The sequence below is a fragment of the Mandrillus leucophaeus genome, unplaced genomic scaffold, assembly GCF_000951045.1.
Source record: "Mandrillus leucophaeus isolate KB7577 unplaced genomic scaffold, Mleu.le_1.0 Scaffold411, whole genome shotgun sequence".
NCBI lineage: Eukaryota > Metazoa > Chordata > Mammalia > Primates > Cercopithecidae > Mandrillus > Mandrillus leucophaeus.
In genome coordinates, this window is record NW_012104377.1 from 760,302 (window position 1) to 786,558 (window position 26,257).

The 26,257-nt window shown below is 38.2% G+C and overlaps 1 protein-coding gene across 4 annotated transcripts in view; it reads right to left on the minus strand.

The window, feature by feature from the left end:
• The window catches only part of PARD3B (par-3 family cell polarity regulator beta), a 1,095,780-nt gene that overhangs the window by 218,912 nt on the left and 850,611 nt on the right, over positions 1-26,257 (minus strand). For all 4 annotated transcript variants that reach the window (XM_011992473.1, XM_011992474.1, XM_011992475.1 and 1 more), the window contains one exon: positions 2,162-2,272. In XM_011992473.1, the coding sequence (XP_011847863.1) occupies positions 2,162-2,272 (111 nt within the window). The remainder of the gene's footprint in view (positions 1-2,161; positions 2,273-26,257) is intronic.

Below are 26,257 nucleotides of genomic sequence, written 5' to 3' on the forward strand. Positions count from 1 at the left end.
GTGCATTAAATATTTTGAAAATGAGATATGCTAATCTAAGAGATATGCTAAATCTATTATGAAACTTATGACAGGATGAGACAAGTAAGCAATAGAATGACTTGAATCACATCAAAGAAACAAATTTCAAACATATTAGGAGAAAAGTATAATAGCTTTTATCACTATTTCTTACTTTATTCTATTTTTTCTCATTGCCATATCATGAAGAGTGATACACTCGCTGAGTTCCTTAAGAGTTGTGAATTGGTTTCCCATAGATGATGGAGAGCTAAGGATCAGGACTCCAGGGTTGGGAGCAATGCCAGATGTTCAGCCTCCACCTCCACCATCCACGGCTCTCAGCCCCTGAGCTGTTGAAATGCCCTTGGTCATTAATTCTATAGCACCCAACCATAAAATCAACTCCTCAACTTCTTCCTCTACCACATGATTGAGACAATGTTGTCTCTAGGAAACCCCTATCAGATGTGTTTTATGTGTTCATGTGTGGGAAGTGGCCTAAGTGGAGGCTAATAGTATAGTTCTTTCACTATTTTGACCAGACATATTTTAAGAAAATTGGATCCGAAGCCTATACAGCCAGCTGAAGTGAATTTACAGCTCAGCTTTTAAGAACAAGACTCCCTCAGGCACCTGCCTACTAAAGGCAAAACCAGAAAGGAAATGAACTCTTGCTTAAAGACAACCCCTTATTTTATGGGTTATCAATTTTCTAGCTGGCACACAGTTCCCCAGCTACTAAGAGTTTTTTTTCCCCTGTCCCAAGCAAGTACGAGCTACAAATATGTGATATCTGCATTCTAGCAAACAGCTCAGTTTCCTGAAGATGAGGCATGGGATGTAACCTCAGTAAGAGAAGTCGAGGGAGCAGCAAAGATCTATGATGTAGACTCCCACATAGATGCCTTTGCCAATATATGCATTAAAATCTCAGCCTGGATTACATTTTACATTACAGGACTGCTGAATCTTAGGTTATGATGGAGAATACCTTTCATGTCTTCAGCATAGCTCTGTCAGGTGAATAGTCAACAACAATGTAAAACACTTGATTTCCTTTTAACTGCTCCAGTGACCTTAGAACTCAACTTATCAACCTCTCAAAAATGAGAAAGGACTAAATAGCTTTTTTTCCTTGCTATTGAAAAAGTCAGCCTTCTCAACGGGAACAGACAACAAAATAGGGGTCAAAGGTTAACAGTTGATACTCTTGGACTGCTCTGTGCTAGAAAACGCAATGAATAGATATGATTTTCTTAGTACACATACTAAAGTAATAAAATCAATACAAGAACGGCCTCTTTAGAAACTATTAGAACTAATGTAACTAATAAGCAAGTGAAAAGTTGTATAAATCTGAGTACATACATGATGAAGTCAGAATCAAACACTTAAAGTTATATGCTGGTTTTGTCATAATCTCAGTTTTTCTCTAAGCTGCATTTAGTTGTGAAGGCAAATAATTTTCAGGAGAAATACGAATATTCAATTACATGTTTGAAACTCAGACATTTACATATCCACTTGCAATAAGTGCCAGAGTTAACATCAAAGATATGTGAAGGACCTCTTGTCCAAACGGAACATTAAGCTCCTCAAGCAGGAGAATCCAGCTCTTGCAAACCGGCATTATTCCAGCAAATGAAGCCGGCCCTTTAACAGATGGGCAACATACTCTTCAGCTTACTGATAGCCTAATAAAAGACAGTGTCCATTTAAAGAATGAAGGACATGCGCTTCTCAAATTACAGGACCCAAACGGATTCTGCAGAATAAAATTAAGAAGGTATACAACAGCTTGACCAACATTAGGAACAGACTATGGGAACTGGATAGTTATAACTATCAATATCCAAATGACCTTTCTTTGGGAAAAAAAAGACATAGAGAAAATATGCATTTTTATGGTCAAAACAGGTGGTAGTGTGTTATGGAATTATAGGCACTGATATAGTAAAACCATGAAGCAAATTTCTTCTCAAAATAGAATAAAAATGTCCAGAAAGGGAGGTTCTTTTTGTATCACACACCTTTCCTTTCAGATCGGTCAACCCTTATACTTCTTAAAATGAAATTTTCTCAGTTGACTGTTGCAATATCTAAATTAAACCCAGACCATAGAGTCAAAGAAAACGAAGGTCTCGGCACTTCTGCTCACCTTTCACGCTCTTCTTTCATTTTCTCCAGCTCTTCTTCTCTCAGGCCACCATGCTTCAGAGCACCTTTCTGCTCAGCCTTTCCACCCTTATCCTCTTTCTTCTTTCCAAATCTAGTGAAACACGAAGGAGAAGGTTGTTAACAATAATCACATTGTGTTTGCGGTAAAGCTAAGATATTTATGGGATGAGCTCATTAAGTCATACTTCTTTATTCGAAGGAAGTCAAGATCATTTTGCATAATATGGAACTAAAATAAGAGAATGAAAGCAGAAAAATAATGCCATTATGAAATTCCCCCTTTTCTGTCTTCTTTCTTTCCTTCTTTCCTTCCTTCTTTTCACTCATATTTATCATGCATCATGCACAATATCATGTGCTTTTACGGAAGTCTGAGAAAGACAGAAACATCAGCTTGTTTTGTGATTCTTCTATGATTCAGGTTGTTTAGAGGTAGGACTTTCTTTCTTTCTTTTTTTTTTTTTTGAGAGTGAGTCTCGCCCTGTCACCCAGACTGGGGTGCAGTGGCATGATCTTGGTTCACTGAAATCTCCGCCACCCGGGGTTCAAGCGATTCTCATGCCTCAGCCTCCTGAGTAGCTGGGATTACAGGTGCACACCACCACGCCCAGCTGATTTTTGTATTTTTAGTAGAGACGGGGTTTCACCATGTTGGTGAGACTGGTCTCGAACTTCTGGCCCTAAGTGATATGCCCACCTCGGCCTCCCAAAATGCTGTGATTATAGGTGTAAGCTACTGTACCTGGCCAGGACTTTCTTTAAAATGTGTATGTCAGGTCCTCCTGTGATGAGATTCTGATTCCCTTTGTATGTGTCAACAAAATGTAAGGGAGAAGGGGCAGCCTAAGCACACATAATTTGAAAATTTTCCTTATTATTTAGATAGACAAATATTCAAGACTAATTATGATGACCTATTAATGCAATAGTGAGAAACTAAAGAATTATCATTAATATATAAATAAAAACTGATCAATCTCCTAAGCAGGCTTCCTGAGCTCCAGTGTCATTGGCACTTAAAGGTAAACTCCTGGAATTATACGACAGTGCCACGAGAGGCCTTACTGAACACCTCGCTCAATGCTCTCATTTTACCGGTGAAGAACCAAAAGCTCTGAGAGGTGTTGAACCTTGACCAAGATCTCCCAACAGAGGCAGGGAAGGGCTGAGATTAGAACCCGATCTCCGCCCGTATGCTTTCCTTCATGCACAATCACTCTCTAATGCAGCCCCAGCTTCCTGAGTCAGCTCTGGAACACAATGAAAATATAATACAATTCCGCACAAAGGGAGGTTTCTTTGGGTTAGTATGTTCTGAGCATTCCTGAGTGCCTGGGATGTATATAGTTAAATGGGCACAGTGGCAATTATGATGCTTTACAAAAACACCATATAGTTTTAGTACTTTTAGGAAAATGAAAACTGCACATTTGAAATAAAAAAGACACGGCTGGGCACAGTGGCTCACACCTGTAATCCCAGCACTTTGGGAGGCCAAGGCGGGCAGATCACGAGGTCAAGAGATAGAAACCATCCTGGCTGATGGTGAAACCACATCTCTACTAAAAATATGAAAATTAGCTGGGCGTGGTGGCACACGCCTGTAATCCCAGCTACTTGGGAGGCTGAGGCTGGAGAATCTTTTGAACCTGGGAGGTGGCAGAGGTTGCAGTGAGCCAAGATCACACCACTGCACTCTAGCCTGGTGACAGAGCAAGACTCCATCTCAAAAAACAAAAAAGACACAATTGAATTATTCCTAGGACATATTCTTATATAACAGGCATTTTCCCCAGTAGACATTTTCTCCAGATGTAATCTCTTATGCTCTTGTTACCAACAAACATGAAAAAGAAAATGACCTGGTGCTCTATTAATAACCAGGAGAAAAAGTCACTCAGTTATGCATGATCTTTAGTTAAGGTAAATATTCTTCTTAAATCTATGTTAATCCCATTTATTATTTGCTTTTTATTAAGTAGCAGCAATTTTAACTGCATGTGTATGTTTGTGTATAAGTGTGTATGTGCATAGTTCCAATCCTATCTATCTGTCTATCTATCTAAATAACCTGGGGAGGCCAGGCGCGGTGGCTCATGCCTGTAATTCCAGCACTTTGGGAGGACAAGGTAGGTGGATCACCTGAGGTCAGGAGTTCAAGACCAGCCTGGCCAACACAGTGAAACCCTGTCTCTACTAAAAACATAAAAATTAGCCGGGTGTGGTGGTGCATGCCTGTAGTCCCAGTTACTCGGAAGGCTGAGGCAGGATAATCACTTGAACCTCGGAGGCAGAGGTTGCAGTGAGCCGAGATGGTGCCACTGCAGCCCAGCCTGGGTGACATAGTGATACTCTGTCTCAAAAAACAAAACAAAACAAACAAACAAACCACCCCCCCCCCAGAAAAAAAACTTGGGGCAATTCCTAGATTTTTGTTTGTTTTTGTTCTTTTGAGATGGAGTTTCACTCTTGTCACCCAGACTGGAGTGCAATGGCGTGATCTCAGCTCACTGCAACCTCCGCCTCCCGGGTTCAAGCTATTCTCCTGCCTCAGTCTCCCGAGTAGCTGGGATTACAGGCATGCACCACCATGCCCAGCTAATTTTTTGTATTTTTAGTAGAGACGGGATTTCACCATGTTGGCCAGGCTGGTCTTGAACTCCTGACCTTAGGTGATCCGCCCGCCTTGGCCTCCCAAAGTGCTGGGATTATAGGCATGAGCCACCATGCCCAGCGATTCTTAGATTTTTTTCAAATTATACATGCTTGGGCTGGCCTAATACCCCCAACCCTGCCCCAGCACACACACAGAGAATCAGAGTCTCCTCACTTGAGGATCTGACATATAAATTTTGAAGAAAGTCCTGTACTTCAAGCAACCAGAATAATAGAAGAATCACAAAACAAGTGCATGTTTCTGTCTTCTTCAGAATCCCATAGCAATGGGCATCTATTTGTAGCTTCCTAGACTGTGATTTGACTCATAGCAGAGTGTGTTAGTCAAGTGGGAGCTCTGAGTATCACACCTGGAAGGTGGCATTACTCATATTAATAATTGTGCTATCGTCCTGCCTTCCCTAGAAGCCTCTTCCAGTCTTCAGCACATTTCTCAACTTACAATTTCAATCAGCAAGTATTCTTTCCTGAACTTTCTCCCTCCATTGCCATCTCTCCATCTCTCTCTACTCCTACTATGGTTTTTTGGTTGTAGCCAGTCTAGTCTTGGGACTCTGGTGAACCAACTGTCAGCTTTAATGCTATCATCCCCCAGTCTGGTTTTTTGTCCTTTTCTCTCTTTCCTGTTTCCCTTTCTGAATTTATTCCTTTTGTTTTCACTGAAGAAATATCCATGTATCATTTATAGATGTAGGGAAAAGAGAAAAAATACAGACAAAAATATAAGAACATTAACTTTCTTTCTTTCTTTTTTGTCAAGACTTTGTTTCACTCTTGTTACTGAGGCTGGAGTGCAGTGGTGCAATCTCGGCTCACTGCACTGCAACCTCCTCCTCTTGGGTTCAAGCGATTCTCCTGCCTCAGCCTCCCAAGAAGCTGAGATTACAGGTGCCCACCACCATGCCTGGCTAACTTTTTGGGTATTTTTAATAGAGACAGGGTTTCACCATGTTGGCCAGGCTAGTCTTGAACTCCTGAGCTCAGGTGATCCGCCCGCCTTGGCCTCCCGAAGTGTTGGGATTACAGGTATGAGCCACTGCACCCGGCCAGAACATTTACTTTCAAATATAATTCAGATTTGCTCGATACATTCAAAACCTCTCTTTAACCTACAGAGCAGGAGATAGCTAAATAATGTTTTCATGAATACACTCTTTAGCATTCCAGACCCATGTAGAAGAGTCTTAGGGGTCAACATGATTACTCTAAGTACGTTTATGTGAGAAGTTAATAGCTCAATACATCACTTGAGATAAATAACTTTTGCTTAAAATGTCATTAAATATAGTAATGTTTGGGCAAAATATTCAATATGGTGGTGAGTCAGGGTAGAAATAACACTTTAGGAGGTTGATGAGGGCAAAAAATTTTGCCAAAAGCTTTTCAGGTATTAGGCTTTTTTTTTTTTTTTTCCAATGTCCCATATTATTTCTGCCATATTTGCAGGTTTTGGGATTTCTGAGGTAAAAGCAATCTTGTTTTGGGAGGGTAAAACTAACCATTTCCTAGCCTATCTTGATCTTTATTACCACACCCAATAAATTATTTTTGTTTCTGGTAGCTAAAATATTTCACTTGTACTAGAGTTCAGCAGTAGTTCATTATGCTTCCCTCACAGTGGAATATGTTTGGTAAGAAAAAAAAAAAGTGTTAGTTGTAAGTAAATTCTGCAAAGTATTTTCTTCTTAGCAAGAACCGCCAATAACAGTCAAATCAAGCAATTCTACAAATATTATAAATGCTTTGATTTAAAGTTCATGATCCTTGATTAAAGTTTCCAATAAGAAGGGCAGAAATAGCTGTGAGATTTATTTTATTAGCCAGAGAAAATGATTACAAATTACCTTATTTTGTAAAGTTTGGGTAGGCTCGAGAACAGCATTATAAAACAATAATCTTAAAAAAAAAAAAACAACTCCCACATTGTTAAGATGAGGAAATTGAGACCCAGAGAAGTTAATTGCATTTTATTTATTAACACACTGAATTCTTTTTCATTTTTCAATAAGACAACTTAATTATCAGTAGTGGCAGTAAAGGAGGGGAGGAGAGAGTGAGGGGGAAAGATTCGATTTGGTGACTTTCCAAGCCTTTGTTTTCCTTTCTGTAGCAGCCTTTGTGGGGATCATTTCACAGCCACTCTTACTTTTACTGAGATATAGAAAGAGGAATTGAGGAGGTTTATCTTCCATTAGCTATTTTTGTGAGAAAAGTCACGAACCCTGAATGGCTAAAATTACTACTTTATATTCTAGAGTTTCAAATATGCACTGCATTCCAGGCCTCCCATTATCTGTTACCTTAGAAATTTGAGAGTTGGCAATTCTGGGCTAGGTGCCTTAAGGAAATTGCTTAGAGGTCAACCTTACTTTATATAAAAGATATTTTCCTTAAAAATTCTGTGCAAACATATGGTTTTAATCAATAAAATCTTATTTTACATGTACCTGGGAAGCCTGTTTAAAGAATCTTATGATGGATCTTTTTTGTAAAGTGGAAAAATCACCTTTCAACATATCCTTTATGTAAATTTGGATGTTCATGAATTACAAGCTTGCTTAAAACACCTGTCCATTTCTCTGTTCATTTCTATAGAGGTCATATGAAACAGATTCATGGAAAATCTTTCTTCTTTCCTTACTCTCTCTCTTTCTTTCTTTCAAAAAATATTTATTAGGTATCTACTAGCTGTCAGAAATTATAAGCAACTGATATAGGTTAATATTATGTTGGCATACAAAACCACACAATATCCTCATGAAATTTACATTCTAACAGAGGAGACAGTTACCAAACAAGTATAAATCTGTAATTGTTAGTTGTGATAAGTGCTGTAAAGGATGTCAGAAGAGACAATAATAGGGAAGTGACTGATTGGGAAATGCCTCAGTGAAAAAACAGATTTAAGCTGAGAATATAAGAGTGAGAAGTTCCAGACAAGCAAAGGGTGGGAGAAAAGTCTTGAGGGTGAAGGAAACAGCACATGCAAAGGACATGAGTGGGGAAGGCTTGGTGTATTCAAAGCAGTAAAAGAAGGCCAGAGCCTGGGAGATGAGAGGAAACTCCGTCAGGATGCAGATGGAAAAGCCAGTGGGCACAGGTGTGAGAGAAGCTTGTGGTTTAATCTAAGAGTGATGGGAGGTAATTTCTTAGTCATTCAAGGCACAGAGAAGCTAGGTGGGGAAACTAGGAGATAGATTTAGTGGAGGAGAAATGGCAGAGGAACCAAGTGTTGAACACTTGTATTCATCATACAACATGATGAATATTTTAAAAAGACCATCCTGGTGCTGAAATAAAAAGCAGAAAGTAAAAGCAGTAACATAACTAAAACCAGTGATTTAACTGACTCGGGGGACTCCTGCAGGAGTGAGTGAAAGATGACAGTGACTTGGACTAGAGAAATGACCATTGAGAAGAGAAGATAGTGATTTGGAAATGGTGAGTCAATGAAGAGGAATCAAAAAATTCAATTTTAAACATGATTATTATCGTAATATATTTTTGCGAAATTCCAGTAGATGAGCTCAGGCCTAAGTCCTGAGACACTGTTACACTTAAAGGTCAGAGACAGGAGTGGGAGTGTGGGGAGAGGCAGGTGGACAACAGAGACAGAGAAAGAACAGCAAGAGATCTGAATGAAAATCAAGAGAATGTGGTTGGTTGCAAAAGAGTTTAAAGAGTGCTGCAAGAAGACAGACAAGGTCAACAGATGGGAATGCTGCTGAGATGCCCAACGAGGTGAGGACTGAAAAGCGTTCATTAGATTTGGCAACATAAAGTCATTCATAGCCTTGGCAAGGGTCAGCGGAGTAGTGTGAGCAGAAGTCATGTAGGCATCATCTGAAGAGTGAATAGTGGGTAAGTGTAAGTGTCTGTACAAGCATTACAGACTGGGTGATGGTTGGCTGGGAGGGAGGTAGCTGCAGGTGCAGTTGAGTGCTGCTGAAGAAGGAGGTTTTCAATTTGGGTTATACCACAGAACATTTCAGTTGCTGACAGGAAAAGAGACTGAGAATTCGGAGATGGAGGACAGAGAAGAAGAAAGTTCTTTTCCCTCTTTATTAAGGTAAAATATACATAACATAAAATTTGCCATTTTAGCCATTTTTCAGTGTACACTTCAGTGGCATTAAGCACACTCACATTGAGAAACCATCACACTATTCATGTCCAGAATTTTTCATGATCTCAAATGGAAACTGCGTACCCACTCTACAGTAACTGCCCACTCCTTCCTCCAGCGCCTGGTAACCGCTATTCAACTTTACATCCCTATAAATTTGACTATTCTATGTGAAATTCATATAAGTGGAGTCACAGAAAATTTATTCATTTGTCTCTGGCTTATTTCACCTAGTAGAAGGTCTTCAGGACTCATCTCTGTTGCATGTGTCAGAATTTCATTCCCTTTTAAGGCTGAATAGTATTCCATTGCATGTACATAACCCCATTTTGTTTATCCACTCATCCACTGATGGACATTTGGGGTTGTCTCCACCTTTTGGCTATTGTGAATAAGGCTGCTATGAACATTGGCATAGGAGATGAAAGTTCTTGATAAGGAAGGAGGATAGAGATAGCATCTCTGGAGATACTAGTCTTAGATGGAAGGAGACTCAGAAAGGGCAGCAGCAGCCTGGGAGAGGAAACTAGCTTGTTTATGGTGCTGGTAAAGGGGAAGTAAAGGAATTCCAGGGCAATTAATGTATCAATTAATGTGATGCAGCATGTATAAGAAAAATGGTTTCTATCCATAAAATGAGATCTCTTAGAATTTAAGAAATCAAAGATTGAATTACACAAGGTAGACACAAAACTCAGGGAGGGTTCTAGAAAAACACCCCATGCAGACCTCCCTAATGTTGTTATATTGTCTAGGTAGGGAGGTTGTGAACAGCCATCTGGAAAAGTGGAATTTGATAATGGTTCATTCATTCATTCATTCATTCATCCATTTATTCATTACTGAGCAGCCACTACACATCACAATAGCCTATGCACACGGAATTGAACCATTAACAACATGAATCGTCAGGTAAATATCTAACCCCTCGATTAAACTAAGTCCCTAGAATCCTATTGTTTTCTATATAATAAAGATTTTAATATTATTCTTAATAGTTTTCTTCTAGTTTCTCAGCAAATATTTTCTTCTGTTTCTTTCCTTGGCTTTTCTAAGTAATGATGACATTCAAATTCCTCCTAGACTCCCATGCATACACTGATGAATGATTCAAATTTACAATATGTACAGCTTGACCTCTGGCATTTTTCCCGTCTACTCTCTCATTTAATTCACTTCTTAAAGAGGCAACATTCTATCCACAACTTTCCTCTCACATCTCACTGTGCAGTTTACGCAGGTATTACCACCGACCCTTCTACATCCTCTTAGTGCACACACTATACAAAAGTGATCCTGAGCAGTGTCCTGTGAGAACTAAAAAGTCAGGCAAGGAAAAAGTTCATTCACTCTTGTTCCAAATAGCTGCTTAGCTATGAATCCAAAGAGAGCTGAAAAGTTTGAAACAAAGTCTGTATAGCTCCTTCTCCAATCAGGAAATATCTTTGGGTGTCAATGATGCATTTGGAAAAAACTACAACATCTAGTCATTGCTAATATTAAAGTCTGACATCTATGGAACAATGTCACATGTGAAAACCTACAAACTTCACAGTCATAGTATTATCTGGACTTGGATAATGGTTTGTCCACTCTGTAACTAGCTGTCTTACAAACTAGGCATGATAGCTCCTTACCATTTTATAAATTACACAGTTTGAAATAGCTCAAGCAAAATATAAGGGCAGAGAAGTTCATAGGCCCTTTACTACTATTTCCATAGTTGATTCTGAAATCCACCCTATAAGAGGTTTCTGTTGTCGGATGTATTCTAAATTGGGTTCTGAATTAGCATATGCATATGCTGATGAAATTAACTTCCATGTATTGTAATCTCATATGGTTTTGTGCACTGCAGCTTCTGCTTCTAAAATCTGTGTCACAAAGGTCTTTTCTTGTTTATCTCACATGGTTCCATTGTACTTGAGAGTTAATGGGTCTGATAAAAATTCAGTGAAAATTGACCAATTAGAGTTCCCATCCCAACCCCCTTTTGAGGGTCCCTAAGGGCATTACTCACTTTCATGTTAATATTATTGATAGAATAATAAACAGATTTGTGTTTGTTGCAAATCAATCTTGATTAAGAAGGAAAGATATTCTAATTCTATTTCTGGTCCCCCACACTGCCTTGGCTAAGCCTGTAGCTTTTAAGGAGGGAGGCAAAGTGCTACAAAACCCAGGATGCTTTTCACAACAGTAGGGCTGTGTTTTTTAAATCCATTCCGTGGCATGCAAAAGTAGATAGGGATTTGCCTTGTAGGATGTATACACAAGTAGAGACTGAGTGAGCTGATGCTTTAATAATGAAAGACAAACTCAATATTAAAAATCTTCCTAATTAATCCTAACTGGGTCAGGCAGTTGAAGCCCTGAAATTAAGTTTTCTAATTAAAGTTTTAAATTTTGATATGTTGTTTAGACATTTATCCTGGGTATGTTTATATGTTTCCAAGATGATGACAAGCTATATGAAAACAACAAACCTGTTTAATCCCACTGATATCTGTATCTGCTACCCGCCTTAAGGCCAACCTTTTTATCCAGCCAAGCTTTAGCAGCTACTTTTCTCTGGGTTGTCACTCATTCCTAGAATGTGGCTCTGAAATTGGTGGTCATGGCAGTTTTTCATTCTGAATCAGGGAATCTTCAGATCTCAAATATGTTGATGTTTGTTTTTAGGATTAAAAAGCAGGGAGGTCCTATAACATTCTACGACTTCTAAGTGGATAAAACATCTGCCGGGGAGAGCCTTAAGCAGCTCTCTAGCTAAATTCAGCTGCTGGGAATCCTTGAGCTAATTTGCTTTCCCCACACCGAGGGGCTAGGAAATGCAATGGATTTAGAAATACCAGATACGTTAAAAATAATTCTAGAGGGTCCAGAAAGTAAAGTAAAACACATATTACCAAAAACTAATATTTTTAAAACCAAACAAACAAAACAGAGAGTCTCTGAATGGACATTTTGTAAGAATAGTTAAGAAATTTGTTAGACACTAGATATTGCTTTTGCTGAGCTTTTTGTAGCAAATAAAAACTGTGCTCTGAGATTATTAAAGCAGCACTCTGTTAGGGTGGAAAAAGGGAGAAACTTATGAAAAAAAGGCCAGAAATTAAATTTAAATAAAAATAAGCATGAATGAGTGGGCAAGAAAGATAAAGATTCTAATAAGGTATGATTTTCAGATCCACACAGGGACTCTAAAAAGCTTATTAACTGTCACTGAGTTTTAAGTTATTCTACCCCTCTGCCTTCCAGAAGAAGAAATACTCTTCAGGAGCGCAGTGAACTTTGATTAATTGCTTTCATACACTTTCACTGGCTTCAAAACATGGTAGTCAAGAGCCTTAGTGACTCAGAAGAAATGCGTACGATTTCTGGGAAAGACATTTAACAGGAGCATTACAGAAACAGATCTTTTTGCATTTCTTGTTTTCTTAATAGTTAAAAAAGCTTTTCTTTTTGTTAAATGTTTACTTATTTCAAAGCAGTAGAATGTATGTCTTCTTCATTTTATGATTACTATTTTTAAGTGGATCTTCGGGCTGTTCTGAAGGCTGGTTGAGTAAATAGACACAACTGATGGCCTGTGCATAAAGCCCCAACACTGACTCAAATACATCACTTGACTGGAATTCAGACTTCAGTCAACAGCCAGATACTGCCTTTGCATTTGTGCACCCACAACATCCCTTTCTTCCTCTTTCCTTCCCTTTTCTCTACCTCCTTTGTCCCGGAAACCCAAAAACTAGGAAAGGAAAGAGTGTTTCGAGACCAAACCATACTTCACTGCTAAACTTTCTATCAACTGTGGGAGGTTGCCCGTTTGACTTGCCCTTCCCAGGCCCAGTTGGCCCGGGCTTGCTCCACACTGGCCACAGATTCATCCTGCAGAAGGAAATGGTCCCCACAGGAAACAGCTCTGAAGTTACCATTCACAGGCAAATGGGGTCATCTCAGCAAATTGCCCAGAAAGGAAAAAACTGACTAATGTCAAAGAAAATAAATCCAACAAGGGCTAACTAAAAATTCTGTGGGAGCTGGAGGCCTCATCTGTAGTCTCTAAATAAAACATCAAATACAACTTACATTCCACAGCATAAAGTGACACACAGGCAATTTGTATATATTCCATGATCAGAACAAACAGATCATGGTGTCTGCCTTGTTATGCGCATGAAGAACAAATGGACGATATGAAGAAATGAATTTTTTTTTTTTTTTTTTTACAACTGCCTTGCAAAGGACCATTTTAACGGGAATCCTGAATCCTACTCTTCCATCTTATCTTCAGATGTTAAGAGAAACAGGGCATATTTTCTATGGAATTCATCTGCACTAAACAAGAATAAAATGATTGAGCTCCAGACCCAGTCTAATGGGAGTAAAACTTATCTTTATAACTCTGATTAAACAAAAAAAAAATTATCACTTCTTTGATGCCCAAATTAGCATCTTTTCTTTAGCATACTGAATTAATTAGTTGAGTGACAAAAGAATTAGTCTATGTAGGATCAAAGCTGAAATCATATTTATCTGAAATTTAAAATTAAGAACACACAGCATTAACCCTCTATAGCTCATGTAATATTCTTTCATGTTCTATGTATTCCAAACCTGCTGCACGTCACAAAAAGTATAACTAGAGCTTTTTTTTCATATTCTTCTTCTTCTTTCTAATATATAAAATTTTGCCTGAAAAGACAATGAGAACATCTCAGAATTGTTTTTCCCCTGGGGGTAAGAAACTTTTCCATTGTGCCATAAAAATCTTAAATCATGTAGCTTTTTTTTTCGTCAAGCATTTATTGTATAAACACAAAAGAAGAAAAATAATTAATGCATGGTAGACCTTGTAAGAGAGGCTTAAACAATAAAAAAAGAGTTATTATATTAATTCTTAATAAACTATATTAAGTTTGAAACTGTTATTAAAAGGTGAAAGCTCTCAACTTTGGTTTTTAAAAAGTTTGTTTTGTTTTCCATAAATGTAAAAGCAATTTTGAATAAGGAAAATTGTTGGGGGCTAATTTCTGAGATGTCTCAATTCAACAGAACTCAAATTTATTCCTAGAATGAAATTTAAACCCAAAGCCATCATTAAAGATGATTAATCTGCAAGATGTCTTCTATGAAAAATATGATGTCTATCTCATACTTAGACCTTTCATTCCAGAGTTTCATAAATTATGGCCTCCTTAATCTAAAGTATCAAATAAATATATGTGTGAAGTTGTTGCTTTGCTCTCTAAAGTTCTGATGCTACACATCTTTGACATTAGATTGCATCCCACCATTAAGAGAATTTTAAATAATAGGTCAGGCACGGTGGCTCACGCCTATAATCCCAGCACTTTGGGAGGCCGAGGCAGGGGGATCACCTGAGGTCAGGAGTTCGAGACCAGCCTGGCCAACATGGTGAAACCCTGTTTCTACTAAAAATACAAAAATTAGCTGGGCATGGTGGCATGTGCCGTAATCCCAGCTACTTGGGAGGCTGAGGCAGAAGAAAGAGCTTGAACCTGGGAGGCGGAGGTTGCAGTGAACCGAGATAGTATCATTGCACTCCAGCCTAGGTGACAAAAGTGAAACCCCATTTCAAAAAATAATAAAAATAAAATAATAATAATACCTCCATCTGTATGTACTCTTTCATAGAAGAGTTCTTTTGAAGAAAGAGGTAATTGGAAAATATGAGCCCTAACTTAGTTTGTAAGGCAAGGGATCAGGTTTTAATATTTTAATGTCAGATTTAAAGTTAACTAATATCTCTTTTTATTCTGTAAGTACCTTAAAAGTAGGCCATAAAATGGAACTGATTCTCAACTACCAATAAACTTAGAAAAAAAAAATGCATACCCTGAATGTCTCAGATGAAATTCTACGTAAGACTACGCTCTGTGAAATTTGTCAAACTAATGTTGCCTGCAAGGATCTCCATTCATTTCTTAAAAGTTTAGAACTGCCCCCTCTTTCCTTAGTTTAGAAATTTGGGATCTATGAGTAAGACAGAGTTATCAATTGCAAAATGAGGAGTAATTCATTATTTTAAGTAAAGTTGTTATCCATTCATTGAACCACATCATAAATATTGTAGGCACCCTCCAGGACCCATAGTGCCTTATCTGGAAGAAGCTGACCTAGTGTGATGGGACAGTCATTTCAGGGCCATTGTGACCAACAACAATTCCCCTTTATCCAGAGAAGCCTGAACAAAAGACAACATTTTTTTTTTCATAGAAATAGATTTCCCATGGGATTTTAATATAGTATCATAAAAGTAGATACAATTCCATTCTCCAGCAGCGTGGTATCACTAAAGCAAATACATCCAGAATTAAACAACAACAACTTGATTTCTAACAGGGTTTTCTAATCACCTGTAATTCAGAAAGAGCTATTACAAATAACACACAATCACAAAAGTATTGTATACTGTCACCTGGAAATGCATAGTAGCTTAGCACATAGTGATGATTTACAGTTTGACCAAAGAAATCAGAAATTGATTTATAGTCTGTCCACAGCATCAGCCTCCTATTTGCTTGTCTACTAGACTGTGAAACTACTATTCTGCTATGTAAGTATATTTTATTCTTCCTCCCTTTCCTGTACCAATGGTTAATTTTTCCTTTCTTCAATACCACAGATGAGTAATTTCTGCAGATGCAGAATACTCTTCTACAGTTCAAAATGGCTGCCAGTGTTCTCACAGAATAACAAAAGAAACTGGTGCTAGGAATTGTTCTGTATATGTAATTAAATGCACAATCCTAGGAAGCACATAATTAAATCAACCAGAGGTCTGAGCCTCTGACTGGAACATTCCAGATGGGGTCTCTGGTGAGCATACCTTTAAAAGAAATGTGGGTGACTCTCAATCAAGTAAATTTACCAGAGAGTGTTTCTTCATCTCTGGAGCTCTTTTTAAAAATGAGATACATTTTGGATTATACCACATAAAGAACTGATATTGAAAACTTCACTTCTGCCCAGCTACGTGTTTATCCAGATGACAGAGGTGTCTCATAATCTGCCACAATGCATAAAAACTGGCAGCCTGTGTTTCTGAACGGCTGTGGAAGGTGCAGGAAACACCAGCAGCATCACTCGGATGACGGCTGGATTGGCAACCATTGCCCAGAGCATCTGCAACCTGTATTTGGCTTTGGATTTAATGCTTCTGATCTCCCCATTTTTAGTATTTCTAAACTTCACCACCTAATATTGAAGTGACTTCCAATAACTAATCCTTTTTACAAACATTACAGTCATATTTGATTCTGTAGAAACCCACAGCATTTGTGCTTTTCATTTTGGAAGGTTATTTGGAAACTCAAGCCAATATATTTTTTCAAGTGTGACTAAGCTGTTGTCATTCATTTTACACCAACCCTAACACTCTCCAGGACCCATCCTACTGAGCTCCACATGCTCACTAATCCAGTCAATCCAGTGATGGAAGAATCACTTTGGATAAAAGAACAATAAATCCAACCATTATCTCAGTTCTATAAAAGTAATATTTGAGTGCATTAGTAAGAAAGAAAAGAAAGAAGAACCAGAAAAATGAACAATTCGTTAAGGAAAGCCTGAGCTTACATTATTTAATCTAACCTAACTTAGCAAGTTGGAGGAGAGGTAGTTCTACAAAGGCCATATTAATGGACCCAAATCAGAAGATTCATGAATAGTAATTCCAAAGCAATTTCATTAATGTCTTGCATCTAAAACAATGATTATTTAAGAAGGCAACATTTTCAAGGGGATTCATAAGTGCTCTGAAATATAAAATGCCATTAAGAACCAATCACGTAGTACATAGAACTATGGTCTATGTATTTATATATGTATTGGATTTCTGTGTGAAATATGTATATTATATACTGACTGACTTTATGCAAGCACCAATAAATTTCAAAAATAAGTTTGTTCAATAAACACTTTTGAAATATTGTTTATTTAATTATCTACCTCTGTGAAAAATATTCCATTTTCATTTTTAGTTATAAAGAGATTTGTTGCAAAATATTTTTATTGGTTTAAAAATTAATAGGTAGTTTCTTAGGGCTAGGGGAATCTGTGAGATCATGTTTATCTAATCCCTCCCAAAGCTCAGAAAGTCAAGTGACCTACCTAATGTCACACTATCACACTAAGTAACTGGGATCAAACAGGGACCTGAACCCCTCAACTCAGCACAAAGTGCTTTCCATCCTGCTCGGTGCCCCAAGTGTTTGTACATATGTTGTCAATTATGAACTGAAAAATCTGAATCCTTAAAAAAAAAAACTCTACTTAATTAAAGTTTCATTTTTTTTGGTAAGTTCTCATTGCTCAGAAATGCAATTAGCCAAAATGACAAAGTACAATTTAGTGACTACTTGGCCAAATATAACATGCCAGCCAACCTGCGGACTGGATAACTTTCCCATTATCCTAAGCTCCCTGTTCACTGACATCCTCACCCTTGTCCACAGACAGAGTCTTATTATAAGCCATCTGATTTGATCAGATTGCTAAGAAACAATTACTCAATTATTTAGCTCAATTGGTTAGAACACTGTGGTAATGGGGTCAAGGTCATGGGTTGGCTCCCCTGTGTGGGCCAGTTAACTTGGATCTTTTCCATAACCACAGGCTCTCCTCCCAACCCCAGACAGTCTTACAAATACATGCCAGTGGTCAAAAGGGCACTTGTCAAAAATATGTGGATGGAGCAGCATGAATCCATCACTTCTCCCAGAAAAACAGCTCAATGCCAGTTTTGTTGACCATATGTGGATTAACAGTAACATTTTCACAGGTGAAAGACAAAACATGATTCCAGACTTTGTAATATTGCAGAATTGCAGATCTAGAGTTCTAAATGAAAATTTTAGAAAATATAAAAGCCTATCATGAAACTTAAATTTATAGAGAAAGTTTTAAACATGAGCCAGTGATTTCTTCTAAAAATATTTTTGAAATTAAACATTTGCTTTTGTGAAATACCTTGATTTTAAAATACTGGCTCAGATTTTTTAAAAAATTAATAGTCTGTGGCTTCCAAATAAGGTCTACATGGGTCAAATTCAGGCTGTGGGATGCTAGTTTGCAAAATATTGGTATACTGAAACACCTATATATTTAGATGTACAAATATATGCATTTTAATTAATGTAGCTTCCCTAAATAAGTATACCTCATTGAGCTTTTCACTGACTGGTAGCTACTGGCTTAGGCCTCAGCTAACGTTGAATCAGAAGGCTCAGAACTGACACAGACAACATGGGGCTGTGCTACCTTTGAATGGTATCATTATCTGATGTAAAAGAGAGATTAGCACGGTGAGAGTCATTGGGTAGCACTTGGTAGATGAAGCAGAATCACACCAGGCTTCCAAAACTCAGGCTACGTATGTTTTTAGAATACTGAACGTACGGATTATCAGTGTTTTTCCAGAAAGTCCTCTAGAGGAATTTAGAAATTAATCAGGCTAGAACATGTCCATTCTAAATAATAATACAGTTTTGCAGTTTAGACTGTGTACCAAAGTTTAAAACACTAAAATAAAACATTTTGGTTAAGATTTCATACTGCATATTGATCTTTTTAAAATCAGTCCAACTCTCCCTCTATCAGGTAGCAAGAGAAGGGACAATATATTTCTATGTTTTACAGGGATTTAGGAAAGAAAGGCATGTGGCGTGACTATAAAAAGTACTAGAAAAAAAGTACTGCATAAACTCACTTGAATTTGGTGATTTATTAGCTAATTAACTAATATATGACAAAGCTTTGTGGATTCCTGCAAACTAAATTATGTATCTCACAAACAACATAAGCTAATCACATTTCTTATTATATCAGTAGACTAAGAAATCCTATCAGCCTAAAAATATCAAATTAATTCAGGAAGTATTTTTCAAATACCTATTAAATATCAGGCTCTAATGTGAGGTGCTGGAGATAAAAAAAAAAAAAGTTCAATATTTTCTCTTAAGGAATTTATAGTCTAGTGAATAGTGAATGTTTCTAGAGTCCAAAGGAAGATCTCCAAGAAACAGAGCATGAGGGCTCTCAGAGTTACTACCTCAGCATTAGAGGAGTGCTATAGATGATCTTGCTGGTCAAAGGCCTTAATTTTGTTTGCTTTACACTTTTGAACTCTGATGGAAACTATGGTTCTCTCTCCCAGGAAATGTGTATACACTTCTATTTATAATTTCTAAGAGTTCACAGATTCCCAAAAGACTATGTGTACCTATCCATGGATGTTAAGTTACAAATGCCTGCGTTAATGCAATTAAGATTCTCCCCGTACCACAAATTAACCTCATGCTTTGCAGTGGAGAGCACATAGACACAGCTAGGAAAGACAACAGAGCTAGGAGGTTGGCAGTTTCTGAGTAGGAATATATTATTTTGGGTGGACTTTTAGGACTGACCATAAGTCCATCATTGAATCAACAAGTACAAAGCATTATATAGGAATCAAAAATAAGTCAAAGACACAAAATCCCTACTCAGATCTATTTTACTAGAGTGTCATCAATTCTCAGTGACTCAGAGGCTTTTTATCTCCTATGTAGATTACCCACAGCCTGTGCTTCCCCTTTTTCTCTGTCTTTCCATTTTTATGGTCACCTGAGGACTCATTAGTGCTTCTACCAGAGGATGAGTAAAGGAAGCGAAAGGATATAAAACTTAAAATGAGTCAATTTTGCTACCTTTAAGTAGTTGAGGTAAGAAGAAGTAGCTATTACAAGGTTTGCGGATTATGTGAAGATTTCCATTATCCATTCTCTCTCTGTCAAACTTACCAAAAATAATTAAGAGTTGGCTGTAACCCTCCTTGGAATGTTAAAATGATTGATGGTTGTGGCAAGTAACTACAGTAAATAAGATGAAGTGAGGTAAGCTGTGCTAAGGAGAGATAAAAAACATAGTTTCAAGTCATAGTTTCAGAGTCCCAAGGAGCAATCCAACAAGCATCAAGCCCATGGGTAATTTTATAAATATAGACATGAGATGCATGGGCAAGAACCACAAATTAGGTTAGAAGAAGGAAGTAAACATCCACGCGATGGTATACTACTCACACCACAACCTATGAACACCAAGTGCATTTTGCTAATGAAAGAAGCCAGATCCAAAAGGCTACATATTTCCTGGTTCCATTCATTACATACCAGGGAAGATGAAACCACAGAGATGGAAACCAGATCAGTGACTGTGAGGGGATGAGGGGGAGATCTGGGGTTATGGAACTATTCTGTATCATGACTGTGGATACATGACTCTTTGCACTTGTCAAAACCTATAGAACTGTATACAACAGAGTGAATATCACCATATGTACATTAAAACAATCAACCAAGATATGGAGGGAACCCAAACAGGAATACAAACTGTAACAAGTGAAGCTAATGATATTACAAACAACTAACATAACCACACTGAAGGACTTGAGAAAGAAAAGAACTAAGTATCATTAGAAAACAGTACTTTGAGAAAATACCACAAAGCTAAAGGCAAAAAGAAACGTACATAAATACTGTGCTCTGGTTAGTACTAGGGTATGGATTAGCAATACTGAAAAAACTTTATGAATATATGAGGGTTGAACAAATAAATAATTATATTGCACATAATCAGAGCCAGTTTTCTCACCGTAGGAGAAAGAAGTTACAAATAAAGAAAGGGAGGAAGAGGCTGGAATGAATACTGCGGTGTTGGATTAGAATTGGAGGTATCAGTATAAACTCACAGTTTTTTAATGTGCATACAGATTCGGAAGTAATATAGATATGTGTATATATAGTTTAGATCTATGTATGTATGTATGTATGTAAACGTTCCAGGTTCTGTTTCCTGAGAGAGTCTAGTAACAATGATACTCAAGCAATGAGTACTCTTAGAGCTCAGATCTTGGTTTCTACAATAAAGGAACCAGCCTTCCTTGGAGAAGTGGTTGATTCCTGGGCTGTGGCAGCGAACCGATGAGGTAAACTGACAGCATTTCACAGTGCCAAAAAATAAGAAACTTATTCAAAAGGTATGGACAAGTTAAAAAGGAACAGGAGTTATCTTGAAAATGCTCCCGGTGGCCAACACTGAATAATCTGAACAACAAAATAAATGATAGGTCTAGATTATAACCCTTAGAATAAAATAAATATCTATGAATCTATAATGACATAAATAATTGAATAAAGACATTAGTGGCGGGAGAAAGTATAGCTCTATCTTAGAGAAGAATTTCAATTAATTAATGTAGAAGGAATTAGTGCAACAGGAAATCACCATTGAAACACCGTGGTAACGATTGCTACTGACAAGAACCACTAACGGATGAGAAAAGTTGTGGGTGAAAGTATGAGAAGAAACAGTATATTTGCATAGTTTCAAAATATCTTCTCCAAGATATATATTAATTACAAAGGGAAAAATCAAGACTTTACAGTGAAGAAACCCAGCAGACATGGCTTAATGAAATGATCAAGATGAATATCACTAGTTATAAGATATATCAACATCATGTACTTCCTAAGAAGAGTATATCACTTCAGCAGTATTCAAGCCAAAAATGCATAACCTCAGTCTAATCATGATTTTAAAAAAATCCAAACTGAGGGACATTTTACAAAAGAACTGACTACTACATTCCAAAGTAACAAGGTCATGAGAGCAAGGAAAAAAGGAGGAACTGTCACATAGCATAGGAGACCAAAGAGATATAACAAATAATGCAAAGTGGTATCCTGGATTAGATCCTGAAATAGGAAAAGGACATTAATGGAAAAACTGGTGAAATTCAAATAAGGTTTGTAGGTTAGTTAATAGTTTTGTAACCATGTTAATTTCTTAGTTTTGGTCCTTGTACCATAGTTAGGCACTATTTTAACATTAGGGGGAGTTGGGTAAAAAGTATACAAAAATTGTACCACTTTATTGCAAATTTCTGGTAGTCTAGAATTAAAAAGTTTTAAAACAAAAAGAAGGAAAAGGAGAAGGTAAGAAATGATTAGAAAAGGTTAAAGAAGGAAATGCATAGTTATTTCTATTCTGCTTGATGCATCCCTCTAATTTCTTGTTAGACCTTGTACTAATTCACCTTTCCTACCCATTAACTGCAGACCTCCCCCAAACAGAAATATATACATTGTCTATATGTTTCTGAGCTTTTCAGACATAGGTTTATTAATTTACCTGTATCTACAAATACATACCACTCCCCATGGGCTTTTACTGGTTGGGAAATCATTAGATTCAAAGGAAATGGACGTGAAGCTAGAGCATAAGCAATGCAGACGCGAAGACTGCTATTGGTGCTAGCTGGAAGGATTACTCTCAAACAGTACAAAGAAGTGATAAAGATGACAAGCAGAAATGGGTAAAATTAGAGGAGACAAATTAGTAGATACGTGCAAGCCATAAATATATACTACCTTCCAACCTTCCAAAGCTTGGCATTATCTACTTTGAACACAGTCTTTTGAGGAAGTTACTATTTAACGACATACGTAATTAGTAGATCTACTATGGAACACTTGATTTTGATTAGCAAGGATTGAAGAAATGCAAATATGAACAGCAGTTGTCATTGTGACAAAAAATTGTGAATTTTGTGTGTACTGTATACCATGGGCAATGTCCACATATATATTTTATATATATATATATATATATAGGTTTTTGGTTTTTTTGTTTTTTTGTTTTTTTTTTTTTGAGATAGAATCTCATTCTGTCACCCAGGCTGGAGTGCAGTGGCGTGATCTTGGCTCACTGCAACCTTCGCCTTCTGGGTTCAAGCGATTCTCCTGCCTCAGCTTCCTGACTAGCTGGGACTACAGGCATGTGGCACCACACCCGGCTAATTTTTTATCTTTTCAGTAGAGACGGGGTTTAACCGTGTTAGCCAAGATGGTCTCAATCTCCTGAAGTTGTGATCTGCCCGTTTTGGCCTCCCAAAGTGCTGGGATTATAGGCGTGAGCCACTGCACCTGGCCCCACACATATATTTTTAAGAACAAGTATTCAAGTAATAAAAGCTCTTACTGTAATACTTGCTAATTTAAATTAATGCAGAGATATAAGATGCTGCCATTTTTTTTCTTTGCCAATTACTAGGATTGTGCATAGTAAGTAGAGAATTAGCCAAATTTTGCTAAAGAGTGTGGGTAATACAGAAGTCATTTATGAAATTATATTTTAAAATAATATAAAATAATAGCTCTTATCTTCTCTTTGCCTATATACTGGTTAATATAAGAGTCTATGGCTTTTTTTTCTTAACACAAAAAACCCAAATATAATACTACTAGACTTCACCATAATCATGGAACATGGGTACATTCGGATTTGTCCCTAAAGATTCAGCATGCACACACAGATTTCACCTAACATTTTTCAAATGTCCAGGTTCACTGGAGGCCAATCCCATGAAATTCTGAGAGGAGGGACCTGTCTGCCTGTCAATATTAATATCCATAAATTATAACCCCGTATTTGATTGCCTGTAACATTTTTGGTGGTGGCAGGGATTTGAAGCAAAACCAGAGGCAGTTCAGTGAGTATGTAGTGAACTAGCTGAATTACGGAGCCTTTGAGAACAACCATTGCTCATATGTTTCAAATTCAGTACAATTTTTCAATCAAAGTCTGCGAGAATCAGTATTTAGCCCTCTCAAACTCCCCTCCATACTTTTTCTCAGAAGTTTTTTCGTGGCTTCCTGATTCAAGACTTTGAAGGAACCTACTGATAACTCTTACTCAGAGTCTATCAGCAGCTGCTTTAGAAGTACCCAGAGACAGTTCTTTTCTCCTTAAAAAAGAAAGAAGAAAAAAAAAAGGTTGGGTGTGGTGGCTCACGCCTGTAATCCCAGCACTTTGGGAGGCTGAGGTGGGCAGATTACAAGGTCAAGAGATTCAGACCATCCTGGTCAACACGGTGAAATTCCATTTCTCCTAAAAATATAAAAATTATCTGGGTGTGGTGGTGCACACCTGTAGTCCCAAATACTTGAGAGGCCGAAGCAGGTGAATCACTTGAACCCGGGAGGCAGAGGTTGCGGTGAGCTGAGATCGTGCCATTGTACTCCGGCCTGGGCAACAAGAATGAAACTCCGTCTCAAAAAGAAAAAAAAAGTATCATGTCCCTTTTCTGCTAACTTCCAGCCCTGGGAGCATGGCGAAGCTGCACTCCTGAGAAGCTACACTCACTCCTGAGAAGCTGTGCCTTGGTAAGCTCCAGCAGAGTAAGAATACCTCAGTATGCAGCTCTCATTTTGGCTTTTCTATTCTGAATGTAAACAGGCTAGCCTTGAGCCTTCTGAGGTAAAACAAAGAAAAATTACACTTACTTGACTCCTTCTTCTTTTTTCCCTCCCACCTCTGTTTCCCTTAGGCAGGTGGCTGACAACAAGTATTCAGTACCCAGACCTCCAATGGATTCAAATCTCTTTGTTCATCCTACCTGTTCAGGGCACTAAGATCAGGAGTTTACACCGGTTGACTGATGGCTTCACTGTGCTGTGAAGGAATTTCAATGCATCCTCTCTTTCTGGCTTTTGCATTTTAAGTCTGTTATAACTGTGAGAGGGTGGTGGACCCTTGACCCCCCCTACAAAGGATTTTAGGTGTCTGGTGGCAGGCATAAGTTGCTTTTGTGGGGTGAGGTGGTGATTCAGAGAAGGACATATTTTAACCCTAAAAGTGGATTATATAGGCTGGGCGCAGTGGCTCACGCCTGTAATCCCAACACTTTGGGAGGCTGAGGCAGGTGGATCTCCTGAGGTCAGGAGTTCAAGACTAGCCTGGCTAACATGATGAAACGCCGTCTCTACTAAAAATACAAACATTAGCTGGGCGCGGTGGCACATGGCTGCAGTCCCAGCTACTCGGGAGGCTGAGGCAGGAGAATCACTTGAACCTAGAAGACAGAGGTTGCAGTGAGCTAAGACCTCACCATTGCACTCCAGCCTGGGCAACAAGAGCAAAACTCCATCCCCAAACAAAACAAAACAACACAAAACAAAATTGGATTACACCATGTGATACTTGGTCTCCATATCAAAACTGATTAGAGGGACCTGATGTTCTGTGTGCTCTCATGTCATTTTTTAAAGACATGAGCCAGAAGACTCCACTTGGCTACCGGAGTTGGTAGGGTGTGAGGACTGGTCTCCAGTCCCTTGTGGGCTTCTACCAGATCAGAGACTTGGAGCCCCTTATCTTTGAGTATAGGGTTGGGGATCTCCCTCCCAACCTTTTAGGCTCATCTGAGTGCTGGTTCTTTCCCTCTTCCCTCCCTCTCATCCCTCGTATCTGGCATTCTCTTCTGCTGACCCAGTTTCTAACACCAGCAATTATACCCCATACCGGTGTTTCCCAAACTTCTATGATCCTGAGGAGCTTATTTAAAAAATGAATTAAAGGCCCACCCAAACTTTGAATCAGAATTTCCAGAATCAGAACTCTGAGTCAGAATCTGTATTTTACCACGAATCCCAGGTGACACCACGTCCAGGCGAAGACGGGAAACACTGATCTTTTCCTGTTAGAAGGAAAACATCTACCCACTCTTTTCCTTCTAACTAAAGTTTCATTTCTTTTCACTAAATCCTTTCCTCCAACTTTTTATGTTAACTGAAACTTGGCTTTGCTGGTGGTCCTTACACACAGGAGCTGTGCATTCTCCCAGCTAACTCTTACAAGGCTCTGATTTCACAGATTTGTTATAAAGTGTGTAGAACAGTTCCAATACATCCTTTAGTGCTCAATGAACAGTAGCTATTATTATCATCTCTGGGCCTGGAGGCCACTCCAGCATTTCTTGCCTCCATTTTACACTTGAAGAGCATGTTTTTGAAGAGCATGTTTTTCCAGTCCTTTTAACAAACAAAACAAGGCAACAAACTCCTCTCCATTCTCACTGAAGCCATCTACCTATGTACTTTCTTTCCTTCAGGATGCCCATCAATTTACAGTTGTTCCCCCAGACACTCCACCTCACCCATAATGCTGTAGCCGCCTACATACAACCTCCAATTTATTTTCTCCTGCCTCGGCACTGCTCAGTAATGATTTTACTTATTCCTCTACGGCTTTCATTTACACCTTCGATGGCAGTGATTCTGGATTTTATGCTGCTATCAAACTGCATGTCCTACAGCACCCCACTCTCAGCTGCATGCAGTACTTGAACACATCAGCCATGATTTTGCTTAAAGTCCCCACCGTTACCTCTAGATTTCTTGACAGGAACCAGCAGACTAAAGCTTCATC